At 46.2% G+C, this 12,867-nt stretch overlaps 1 protein-coding gene across 9 annotated transcripts; it reads left to right on the forward strand.

Moving 5' to 3' along the window:
• Positions 1 to 1,911: 1,911 nt before the first annotated feature.
• On the forward strand, positions 1,912 to 11,908 carry ZNF436 (zinc finger protein 436). 9 transcript variants are annotated; one of them, XM_041766636.1, is made up of 5 exons: positions 1,912 to 2,048; positions 2,686 to 3,131; positions 4,368 to 4,460; positions 5,289 to 5,415; positions 7,835 to 11,908. In XM_041766636.1, exons 3-5 carry the CDS (start codon positions 4,428 to 4,430, stop codon positions 9,085 to 9,087), a joined length of 1,413 nt encoding a protein of 470 aa, XP_041622570.1. In that variant the 5' UTR covers positions 1,912 to 2,048; positions 2,686 to 3,131; positions 4,368 to 4,427; the 3' UTR covers positions 9,088 to 11,908. The 9 variants fall into 9 exon arrangements, with proteins under 9 accessions (XP_041622570.1, XP_041622577.1, XP_041622576.1 ...); XM_041766643.1 differs by lacking the exon at positions 1,912 to 2,048 and adding an exon at positions 4,592 to 5,106 and having other exon boundaries at positions 2,657 to 3,131; XM_041766642.1 differs by lacking the exon at positions 1,912 to 2,048 and adding an exon at positions 4,592 to 4,754 and having other exon boundaries at positions 2,657 to 3,131.
• Positions 11,909 to 12,867: the final 959 nt, after the last annotated feature.

Here is a 12,867-nt window from a genome sequence, read left to right on the forward strand (position 1 = left end):
GCTCTGCTGATCCACGGCCAAAGGCTGAGAAAGGCAGGCAAGGAGATGTAAGAGACTGTCCCTGCTCGGCCTCCTCTCCCTGCCATCCACCCCCACACTCTTCCTTCTAGCCATGCACAATCCTGGCCATCTTGGAACAAGCTCTGTCCTTTCACGCCTCCCTGACTTCGCACATGCTGTTCTGGAAGCCTGGAATGCTTTCCCTCCCCTCATTCTCCACCTCCAAGACTCCTACGGTCTCTGCAAGCCAGCTCAGATGTCACCTCCTCTGTGAAGCCTCCTCCCCTACCCTCTGCTATGGTCCGCCCCCTGCTCTGCACAGACTTGCTCATCATATACTACTGCGCTTGGACTGCAACGAGTTGGTGTGTCCCCCATGTCCCCAGCTCCTTGTGCCGGGATGACGCTTCATCTCTGCACTGAGCAGGGATCAAGAGAAGCCCGGGCCGCTTTGATTTTTTTTTTTTTTTTGATGTTCCTAGTATATTTGGAAATGAAGAGATGGCAAGACAAGTTCACAAATAAATATTGAGGCACGTTTTTCCATATTTAATAAATTAATGCTTCTAATAAAAAAAATCACACCGTAATTGTGCTGCTTACAAGAGGATTATAGGGGGATCCCTGGGTGGCACAGTGGTTTGGCACCTGCCTTTGGCCCAGGGCGCGATCCTGGAGACCCGGGATCGAATCCCACATCAGGCTCCCGGCGCATGGAGCCTGCTTCTCCCTCTGCCTATGTCTCTGCCTCTCTCTCTCTCTCCTCTCTCTGTGACTATCATAAAAAAAAAATAAATAAATAAAATTAAAAAAAAAAACAAGAGGATTATAGGACTTGTTAAAATATAATAATTTATAGTGCTCCACAGGCAGAGCAGCCTGTTAATAAGAAACAAGCTTAAGGACACAGAAGGAGGGTCTTTGATCAAATTGGTCAGTGGAGCTGACATAATGTATAACCGCATTTGGAGATAATGTCCAAAGCCTAACTTGGAGACCCTGGCCCAGTGGTTCTTCTGGCCCCTTTCCATGAATGAGAGGCTCTGCGGCCACCTCTGTACATAGTAGATGCTCGGGGTCTGCTGAATGATGGGAACACATGCAGCTTTCCAAGTTAATTATTGAAAATTCACAGACAATAAGTATTCCTGAGAAACAATGAAGTCCTGAACAATGGGGCAGGAAGCCACCTCCTTCTCCAGTGACCCCCCAACCCTCAGAGTCCCACTGAAGGCTGCACCAGGAAGCCCCTCACCCACTGTCTTTCCTCTCCTTCTTCCCCAAGGGTACCAAATGCAGTTGGGCTTTCCCTTTGCTCTCAGCCTCTCTTCTCTTCCACCCTCTTGAGGGTTCCAGGTGAAGAGAGAGAAAAGCACTTACAGAAAGAGGCCAGTAGCCAAGCTGGGCTCTGAGAGAGAGAGAGAGAGAGAGAGAGAGAGAGTCGTCCTGCCCCCAGGCAGGCCTGAGGAATAAAAGAAACAGTGAGAGGACAAAGAAGGAATTAAAGCACTGGAGCAAGGGGGGGAGAGAGGCCTAAGGAAGTTTACAAAGCAATCTGTCAGCGAAGGGATGAAAAGGGAGCCCTGCTGGGCTGAGAGGCTCAGGCGCTCAACTCACCTTAGGCCCAATTAGAAACATGCAATTACTCCGCCAAAGTCTGAACTGACCCCCACCCCCCCTTCCTTGTCCCAGAAGTTTCTCTGAGCGTGAGGCCTCGACTTGCTGGATTCTGGCAGCCTCAAATACCTCTGCTCTACTGGGCTCAATCTACCAATTTGCTTGAATTCACCAAACTGCCCCAACTTCCAATTCCCTCTGGATTTCCAGCAGAAACACTATGTGAGGTGAAGGTCACCAGCAGATTCTCACACTCTTGGGCCACTCCAACTTCCTTGATTTTTCTGAGCCAGTGAAAATATCCACAGGCCTTTCTGGAAGTCTCCCCTGCCACCAAAAGCAAGATTCATAATAATAACAGCTATCATCCGAGTGTTCATTTTGCGTGGAGTGCTTTATGTCACCTCACTTAGTGCTCACCACTGCTTGAGGTATGACTGCCTTGTTTTACAGAAAGGGAAATGGGCCTGGAGAGAGTGAATGACTATCTAAACGACAGGCAGCCAGGATTCCAACTCAGGTCTGTCTGACTCAGTACCCCACGCTCTTCCCACTATGGACATTGTCTTTCAAGGACTTGAATCCCCTAAAATCCCTTTTCTTTCTTCCTTTTTTTTGGGGGGGGTACCCAAATAAATTTCAGATGGGGTAGGATGGTTCGATTCTGAGCTATCTAAAGAATTCCTAGCCTCACAGCTGGGGGATGAGAAGAGGAGTGGGGGTGAGAGAGTCGGCCCCATGGCTGGGTAGGGTCCTAGTTCTTTTTAGACACTTGAGTAATTTAACCATAAATAACTGGGTACTGGGAACAGGACACTCACTAATAAAAGCATAGCCTAGAGTCATGTTGGGGGTGGGTGGGGGGGATTCAAGTCACTCAGTGGGTGGATGTATCTGCAAAACAAAAGAAAAGCCCCTTTCCCAGCCCAGGCAGAGAAGTCTCCTGTAAAGTTAGAGACAACAGGCTTCTGGGCACGTAGCCAAGGTTCTGGGGATATTTATAACTTGAAGAGGGTGGGAGTCCCTAATAAGCTGCTATATTCTTTTTCCATCACTTCCCTCTCCAAGGCTACAGCGAGCTCAGAGCGCTTCCCCACGCAGAATGCCTGCTTTCCCCAGTGCTCGGCTCCCATTGTCTAATTTTCTCATCCTGGCTGGGGAGAGGGAAGGCTGCAAGTCCTTCCGTTCGGAAGAGCTCCAGTTGAATGCAGCTTAGCTGCTGCTGGTGTGCCTCGGCTAGCTGCTGTGGCCTCCGAGATCTGCCGGGGAGTCTGCGGTTTCCCTGAGCTGTCTGCGAGGCTTCGGGATCCGCCTACGATCTTTGAGCCTCGCCTGCAAGTCCGCGGATTTGAGATCTACCGGCGGGGCTGAGATACCCGGGATCTGCCACTGGGCTCCAGAATCTTTCCAAACACCCCGGGGTCTCAGAGAACTCTGCCTGCGGATTTGGAATCTGTTTGAGGCCTCTCGGATCCTGGAGCCGGCGATCCAGTGGACCCTTCGCGGGTCAGGAGGTAAGTCTGTCCTTTTCCCAACTCGGTTTTTCGGCTTCTCGGCTTCCCACCTTCAGCCGGTCAGGGGCCGCTCGGAGGCCCAAGAGCCTGTCGGTGCAGGACAGCGTCACAAATCCTTTTGGGAGGCAAAGCCTCAGGGATGATAAGGACAACTCTTCTCGCTCCTCCTCAGGCGCCCTAGCCCCCACCCTCACTTCTGATTTCCCCTCCGCTGGGCGCAACTCACCGGGTCCCTCAAGGGGCGCCCTCTTTAGAAGGACAAGGTTGGAAGCCCCTATAGGGTTAATAGCGACGGGCCGGGCCGCCGCCTGGCCGGCCGCGGACTGCACTTAGCCAGCGCACGGGCGGCGCGGGGCCTCCCGGGAGTTGTAGTCCGAGTGGCCGGTGAGAGTGCCGCAGGCGCTGCTGGGAGACGTAGTGCGTGGGCGGAGCTCAAAGTTCCAGCGCGGCCGCCGAGTCTCCCCTGGGGAGTGGGCGGCTGCCGCTCTCCTCTCGGGGCCCGGCTGTCAAATGAGGGCTCGTCCCAGAAGAACCCAACACGGGCCAGCGCTTGAATTAGGCCCGACGTCGAAGCTGAGGCCCGGCTCGAGATAAGCTTCTAAGGTCGCGAGGAGATGCAGGGCAACCCCTCTGGCTTAATCGGGCTGCGGTCTCCAAGAGAAGAAAGCGGGAGATACTCCGCCCCGGCTAGGACGACGCGCTTCTTTCTTCACCCTTTTGTTCTTTTCCCTCCTCGGTTTTTGGCCTCTGACCGGCCTTTGTACGCCGGAATGGAACTCCAAGTCCCGGCAGGCCACGCGGGCCCGCGCAGGCGTGATGGAGGTGCTCAGCCACGCTACAAGAGGCGGGCCTAGTTTGCGGCATCTAATTGGCAGAGCGTCGGGCGAGCTTTGCTCGCTGATTGGTCGAGGTAGCTGCCGGAAAGGGCCCAGCCTTGAGATGGGAGAGCGGAGGCGTTCTGTGGGCTGGGCTCAGAGCCTCCTCCCCGACACAGCGTCGGCTTGACCCCGGCCCGGGAGGGCCCCAGCCAGGGGGCTGTCTTAGTAGATTCTGGCGGTGCCTCCACCCTCCGGTGGCGGAGACGCAGAGGGCGGGTCGCGCTCCAGGGTCAGGGAGGAGAGTGACCCGGCCCGGGTCCAGGGCCCTCCCCACCCGCCTGGCGGCCAGAACTCCAGCCCTGGGGAGTGGGCAGGGCCTGTTTTCTGTGCCTCACGCCCTGCTTTTCGCCTCCTCTAGCGCTGTCTGCTAGCTGCTTTTCCTGCTCTCTCTTCTGGGAGGCGAACCCTTGAGTCCGAGATGGCAGCCACCCTGCTCATGGCTGGGTCCCAGGTAAGCCGGGGGTGGCTTCTCGGACCCTGCCTCTGCTTACCCGCCTTGTCCCGGCGATTCTTTGCTCTGCAGATCCCTGTTGGAAATGCCCTGGGATTAGTAATTCGCTCGCTTTGGTATTCCGCGCCTAGGAACCTCAGTACCAGGCCAGCGTAGCCACCGATTGGCATTTATTGAACACCTGCTGTATGCCTTTAAGTACCGGAGAGGCGAAAAAGATGGATGGAACAGACCCTCCCCGTCTGCTTACGGGTCTGTAGGGAGACAGACACATCCGATTAACCGTGATACAAGGTGATAACGGCTTTATTTGTCGTAGGAACAGAGTGCCGTGGTGCGGTAACCAAGAAGCGGGAATGATTAATTCTCGAGCCCGAGGGAGGCGTGGAGCGGAGCAGGTGGATAGGGGGCACTGAGGAACGGTTGGTACAGGAACAGGGCCTTTAAAAGAATCCTAAGATTTCACTAGTCTGAGAAAGAGATTCCGGGAAAAAGATAACATTGTGAGTAAAGGTATGGAGCGATGGAGTAAAGGTATGGAGTGACGTAGGCGCTGCATGTGTTCCGAGAAGAGTACCGCTAGAAGACGAAGTTGTGCAGTGGGCAGGGATTATCTACCTGGTCGGGGCGCCAGAGCAGTCACCAGGTACATGGCTCCCTTTTCTACCACGTCTCTTCTTTGCCTGTTTATTTCTTCTCTCGACTCTTCAGATCAGAATTCGTTCCTTTCGCCTTCTCAACAATCCTAGCCATGTCTCTAATTGCAAGCAGAAAAACTGGTGCTAACCCCCAGATACCAAGTAATGAGGAAGCATTGTGTGATTTCAGGCACCTGTGACGTTTGAAGATATGGCCATGTACCTCACTCGGGAAGAATGGAGACCTTTGGACCCTACACAAAGGGACCTTTACAGGGATGTTATGCAGGAGAATTATGGAAATGTTGTCTCACTAGGTAAGTAAGGATTCTTCTCTCTCTTTTTTCATCCCCACGTTTTCAAGACTCTCACAAAGTGGCTTGACTCTTTCATTGCAAGCTAGTTGTTTGATATTTAAAGCATGTAATTGGCAGTTGGCTTGGCAGTTGGCTTGGGTTGAGTCCTCAGGCAAATCTCTGAGTGCAGGTACACCAAGGTCATACTGTCTAAAAAGAAAGACTGTTTCTGCCCATTTTAGAAACATTCAGATTTCATATGCCCTGAGTCATCCACCATGCTCCAGCCTGTTTGTACAGATCACTGACCAAACAGGTCTGACATAATGGTGCGTGCCAGGATGTCAAGGCCCCCTGTAAATGGTGCTTTTACTAGAAGATGAGGAGGGTTCTCACCCAGGTTAATGGAAGAGCAAAAGCCACATTTTTGTATTTATTTTGGCTTCAGAGCCCTGGCTGTGCCTGAGGTCCTTTATTTATCTGGAACAGGTACTTGTCTAGAGATGTTTCAGAGTCAGTCATAGATTTTGAGTGCGTCAAATATTATTCCAGGAGAACCATGAACTAAGATCACAGGTTCTATGAGGAAGGGAAGCTATTTTTTTGTTTTTGATGGTCTGAAAACCTGTCTTCTCTTAGCTATCCTTTGTGCTGAGTGTAACCAGAATAAACAGTATATCCTTGAGCTGAACGGTCTTTTAACTCACTTCATCTCCTGGTAAGACTTGACAGAAGTTAGCAGTCATGTATGGTTTACTCGGTCATCTGCTACTCATTAGGACTAATTCTTTTTTTTTGTTGTTTTGAAATATTTCTCTAGCCTTTTCCAGAACAAAAGGCAACAACTATAAGGGGTTTCCTTTTAAACTTGGGCTCTTCCTGATGTTCCAAGATTTTTGGATCTTTCCTTTAGAAAAGCAACTAGAAATGAAGTTATTTAGCTAGAAGTATTGCAGTCTCTGATCCAAATATTCTACTCGATCTAACAAAAGCAAGAAGTGAGAATCTTTTTTTTTTTTTTTAAGATTTTGTTTATTTATTCATGGAGACACAGACAGACAGACAGAGGCAGAGGCAGAGGCACAGGCAGAGGAAGAAGCAGGCCTCATGCAGGGAACCCGATGTGGGACCGGATTCCGGGTCTCCAGGATCACACCCTGGGCCAAAGGTGGCGCTAAACCACTAAGCCACCAGGGCTGCCCAAGAAGTGAGAATCTTAAAGAAATGTGAGTTGAAATGGCTACGGTCCAGCTCAAGGGGTACTTGTTCAAAGGATGGCAGCATGGAAGAAACATACACATAGAAAACCAAGTTCCTTTCCCAACTAAGTTTGGAACTGAATTAAATAATTTTTACAAGGTTTCCTTACCTTCAGACCCTTTAGAACCTTTTTTTTTTTTTTTTTTTTAAGATTTTATTTATTTATTTGAGAGAGAGCGAGAGCGAACAAGTGATGTGAGGGGCAGAGAGAGAAGCAGAGGGAGCCTGATGCGGGTCTCAATCCCAGAACCCTGAGATCATGACCTGAGCGGAAGGCAGTTGCTTGACTGAGCCACCTAGGAGCCCCAAGACTCTTCAGAACCTTTAATGTGTTAAATGGCATGCAAATTTCTAAGAAGAGGTTGTTGGATGCAACATTTACTGAACGAATTTATCTGTAGGCCCTTTTCTCCCAGGATACCTGGTAACCTCTTTGTTGAAGAGTATGCTAAGAAACACAAATTGGAAAATACAGCGTCCGGTTAAAGTTTCTTGTAGACAATAGTTGTGTATTTTCATTTTCTGAAGACTATATTTTGTTAATGTCAGAATGTTCTCTCAGAATGTTCTGAGCCAGGCATTGTTTTTGCATTTTCCAACCTTCCCTTCTCTATTCACATTAAAAGGCCGCTGGAAAGTAGCAGGTAATGTTTGGCAGTCACCTTTCCTATCAACTAAGACTTGATATAGCTAGACAAAAATTTGTTTTTTCCATGCTAACCGAATAGATTCTTAGTAACTATTAGATAATGGTAATAATGAAGGCTTGAAAAGTTAAGAACATACACAATCACACATAAAATATCTAGGCCCTTGGCTTTTAGAGATTCTAATATAGAGACTCTTATATTTTCTGTTTCTGGCTCTTTTCTTTCAAAACACCAGGAATATATACAATTTTCGTAAAGAACCATTAACAGTGGTACAAAGCATAAACTGTTATCAGACAGACCTGGATTTGAATCTCGGCTCCACCATTTACTACTCTATGAGCTTGTCCAACTCACTTCTCTGGGTCTTGGATTTACCATTCATAGAGTGGAAATCATCATGATGCCCAACTCAGGGTGGTTGGAGGTGATTCCGGTGAAGAATTTAGCACAATGCCTGGTACATAGTAGATAAATTTTTTGTGTGTGTATTTGCGAGTATTATCATTATTCTTTATCCTTTATTACAGATTTTGAGATCAGGAGTGAGAATGAGGTAAATCCAAAGCAAGAGATTAGTGAAGATGTAGAATTTGGGACTGCTTCTGAAAGACCTGTTGGGAATACTGAGGAAAATGCTGAAAATGAAGAGGGCTTTGAAAGCGGGGATAGACCAGAAAGACAGTGGGGAGATCTGACAGCAGAAGAATGGGTAAGCTATCCTCTTCAACAAGTTACTGATCTCCTTGTTCACAAGGAAGTCCACACAGGCATCCGATATCATATATGCTCTCATTGTGGAAAGGCCTTTAGTCAGATCTCAGACCTTAATCGACATCAGAAAACCCACACTGGAGACAGACCCTATAAGTGTTACGAATGTGGAAAGGGCTTTAGTCGAAGCTCACACCTTATTCAGCATCAAAGAACACACACTGGGGAGAGGCCCTATGACTGTAATGAGTGTGGGAAAAGTTTTGGAAGAAGCTCTCACCTCATTCAGCACCAGACAATCCACACTGGAGAAAAGCCCCACAAATGTAACGAGTGTGGGAAGAGTTTCTGCCGGCTCTCTCACCTAATCCAGCACCAAAGGACACATAGTGGGGAAAAGCCTTATGAGTGTGAAGAATGTGGGAAAAGCTTCAGTCGGAGCTCTCACCTAGCTCAGCACCAGAGGACCCACACGGGTGAAAAGCCTTATGAGTGTAATGAATGTGGGCGAGGCTTCAGCGAGAGATCTGATCTCATCAAACACTATCGAGTCCACACAGGGGAGAGGCCCTACAAGTGTGATGAGTGTGGGAAGAATTTCAGTCAGAACTCTGACCTAGTGCGCCATCGCAGAGCCCACACAGGAGAAAAGCCCTACCACTGTAATGAATGTGGGGAGAATTTCAGCCGCATCTCACACTTGGTTCAGCACCAGAGAACCCACACTGGGGAAAAGCCATACGAATGTAATGCTTGTGGGAAAAGCTTCAGTAGGAGCTCTCATCTCATCACACACCAGAAGATTCACACCGGAGAGAAGCCCTACGAGTGCAACGAGTGTTGGCGAAGCTTTGGTGAAAGGTCAGATTTAATTAAACACCAGAGAACCCACACGGGAGAGAAGCCCTATGAGTGTGTACAGTGTGGAAAGGGTTTCACTCAGAGCTCCAACCTCATCACACATCAGAGAGTTCATACAGGAGAGAAGCCTTATGAATGTACCGAATGTGAGAAGAGTTTCAGTCGGAGCTCAGCCCTTATTAAACATAAGAGAGTTCACACTGACTAAGTCCTACAATTACAAGAGAGGATTCATTTGAAGGTACAATTTAATTTGATATCAAACAGCTCTTTGAAGACTGAACTGCTTTTACCATACTGAATTTCCTTGTGGGCCACAGTTTAAAATATCAAAGAAGATAAGCCATTTGTAATTCTGACCCACAATTCTGGGAATGTTCTCCCCTCCTCCAAAGTAATGATTTTTATTCACTCAATATTAATGAAGTACTTCATCAAATTCAGCCCCACAAGTAACTGGGAATCTGAAGGCCAGGGGATAAATGCTGGTAAATATTCAGGCCTGGATATGGAGTAAATCTTTAAAAGTTATTTCTCTCATCCTTGGCCCAAAGAACAATGCTAGGGGAAATTTTGGACTGTAATAGGGTGGTCACAGCTGCTTCGGAAAAAGACAACCAGAGACTGCCTGAATTGCCACACCTATTCACTCTCCATAGTAGTTGGGCACACACATCTTCCCCTTCAAAAGGCTTTTCCCTTGATTTGCTCATACATTTGTATCTTTCCATCTTCCTGAGGGCAAGATTCTGCATGATGAAGGCAATGATCAAAACTTTTCCACATTGTTTCTAATTTAACTGTATTAAAGCTTGCATCTTTGCAAAAGCTAACTGAAGATACAGATTAAAGGAAAAATGAGACACAGGTTTGGGGACCAAGGACTCATCAGTGGCGGTGACTTTAGTAAGAGATGCCCACTGTTGTTATTGCCATTAATCAAAATGTATTCATTTTCTTTGGGGATCACTGTAGGAAACATGTAGGGAAAATGTCTTCAAGGAAAGGTAGGACCATACTGATGGTGGAGTGTCAGGAGCAAGTGGGATTGACCACTTCAGGGAAGGAAACACAAAGTTCCTCCCCAAGGAACACCACCAGTCCTTTCTGTGTTCTTCCCCCCTCTATCCTTTAAGATCAGTTCTCCTTATACTGCTAACTCTAGGATTTGATAAGGGCCACATCCCAGTGTTTATCTTGGCTTGCATAAGGGCATGTGTAATGTACAGTAAAACGTGTATTCCTGTAATTTTTTCAGTAGCAGAAACAATTCACACAGAATTAGCATGTTCTTGGGTGATGTTGATCATGTGACAAAACTACAGACAATTCCAATGTGAGAAATGTCCTTTTGTTTCCATTTTTTTCTAAAGAAAAAATTTAAACACTAGTGCTCTAGTGTATGCTCTCCTGTAAGATCTGTCTTTGTACAGAACTAAGCACTTGTTTATGTGTATCAGTCAATTGTGGGAGATAATGACTGGGTAGATTGATTGTCCTGTTCTCAGACTGAATTATCTTCTCTTTGGCCTAGTCACAAGGAATTAATAAACCTAGATTGGAATGTATTTCCATCCTCTCAGTTTACAGATACATGTGGTTAAAATGAGAGTTGACCCAATTTAAGCCTGTTAGAGTCAGTTCTTATCCCAGCCCACATAGGAATTAAGCACTACCCCAGATGTTGATGCTTACCCAGGCATTTGGGGGTGGCAGTGTTAAGGGACTAGAGTAAGGAATATATATATTTTTGAGAGTGCCCCAAGTTATTTCTACTGTGCTTTATTGTGAGTGTTGTAACATTTTAAAAATACTTCTGCCATAGCTCTTTGGGACTTGGTGTGTTAAGGAGCCGGTGGTCTCGGGAAGTATGCGAAAGTGAGTCATTAGGACCTTCAACTGTGTGGGACTGCATTGTTTGCAGTGACACAACCTTGAAAGTAACAAAATGAAACACCACTCCGTCAAGGAGGTTTCTTTAGGTTGCCACTCCCACTTAAAAACAAACTCAACTCGGGCAGAGAGTATGTTTTGTGTTCTTTACAAAATCTAGCCGACTGCGGGTATTCATATTTTAATTGTTGAATGACTTACATGTTCTTGATGACTAAACTCCAATATGTCTTCTCCTGTATCAGTGTTGCTAATGGTTTTGATGAATATCAAAAGTTCTCCTGTTGTTTCTGTGAGCCACAATGGGCATCAGCTTTGGAGCGGCCACAGAAGACAGCATCCTCATGACACAAGTATCTATCACTCCCTTTTCCTTCTCTACTCTCCTGCCCCCCTGCAACCTGTTCCTGCTGCTGCTGCTTTTGGCTTAGAGGTGAGTGGCTCAAGAAGAGGCTTTTAAGTGCCCCAGCCATCTCTCCATACATGTAAACTTCAGCTGGGAAGTTAAAAGGGCAAGGGCCACACCAGCTGTTGCCTCTCTTTTTCCCAATTGCTGCCCATTTGCTATGTTGAAATTTGTGTAGAACTTATGCATCAGACTCTCTTTGCTAATGCTTTTTGCATGTCTTCTGCTCCCAAGTCTCTGGCTGCTTCTGCGCATACCCTGAACGCTTTGTGCCTGTTTTTCTATGGTTGTGGAGAGTGAGTGAACAAGTAAGTATGTAGAGCAGTTTTCGTATGGTATTGGTCGCAGTTATGCTAGTGTCTATCTACATCTGTATTCTAACAATATTCTATAATTAAAAGTATAATTTTTGAAAATCAAAAAACTGAGAATTATTTTAGTAATCCAGCACTGATTCATAAAATGGCTTTTCATCAGATTCATTAAAATGGGGCACAATTGTCTTTACATTAATGCATTTGTACAGATGTTCTTGGGGAAATTTGGGAATACGTTGTTTTCACACATTGGTGAGCCCTCTGGATATTGCTGTACTTTAAAAGATGCAAAAATCTGGCTAGTTTCCTATGAAGATTGGGCTAGTGGCAAAAAGCATGGAAATATTTGGTATGAGCACCTCATTAGCTTTGGAGAAGGAAAAAACAAACAATTAAAAGCAAAAATGAGAGAAGCCCGTGTTCCTTTAAGGAGATATTTTTGGGTATCTGTTGAAAATGCTAAAACAATTTCTACTGAACTAGTATTGAGATCTCAGAACAGATACATTTTAGAAACAGTCAAAGGCTCTCTATTCATGACACAGTTACACAGTTTGCCTAAGGCAGTGATTATGTATTACTAGGGTGTGGCCACAATTTTCAAATTACTTACAAGTAATTTTATGAAACCTTTCTTTAAAGGAAGGGCCAGTCGAGGCAGAGGTAGGGAGTAGAAGTGCTTTAAATAGGGGGGAAAAATACAAATACGGAAGAAAAATTGTAACCCTATAGCCAAGACTTGGAAAAGAGATTTTATCAAAACATTTTTTAATTCTATTTTTCCTTTCTACACATTCAATAACTTTTATTTCTGGGAGGAAAAGTTAAAGGAAAATGTGGGCGCACCTGGAGCCACCACTTTAAGGGTATTTGATATGTTAATACTTCACCATTATTATAATGGAGCAGAGTTCCTTTTATGTGAGCTGTTCTCTAAGAGGCTAGATTAGGGCTTCGCTTCCAGGCCACTAGGACACTGATGAATACACTGAAGTGATAATTTGTTAAATGGTTCCCTACTGTTTCAAAAGTTTGGTATTTGAAAGGGAGTTCCCATGCCCTGGGAGAAATGGACTTTTGAAGCATTGGTTAGATACCCATCTCTATGGTAGTTTGGGCTATTGCCATCTATGGGAGACTTCAAGGTAAAAAGGTCGTTAGTGAAAAACAACCGAGGAGTGAAACTAATAGATGAAAATTACCTTGTAACCTAAAATCGTTTCATAGTTAATTCCATTTTTATATCTTTTCCTAAATGCTTCTGGTTCAAAGTTGTATCATTTTCAGTTTTTCCAAAGGTGGTTTTGTTTTTCCCTCTCAGAGAGATCCCTGCTAATGAACTCAAAATCTCACGTTGTTTCACAGCAGCCTC

The sequence above is a fragment of the Vulpes lagopus genome, chromosome 8 (assembly GCF_018345385.1).
Source record: "Vulpes lagopus strain Blue_001 chromosome 8, ASM1834538v1, whole genome shotgun sequence".
Lineage (NCBI taxonomy): Eukaryota > Metazoa > Chordata > Mammalia > Carnivora > Canidae > Vulpes > Vulpes lagopus.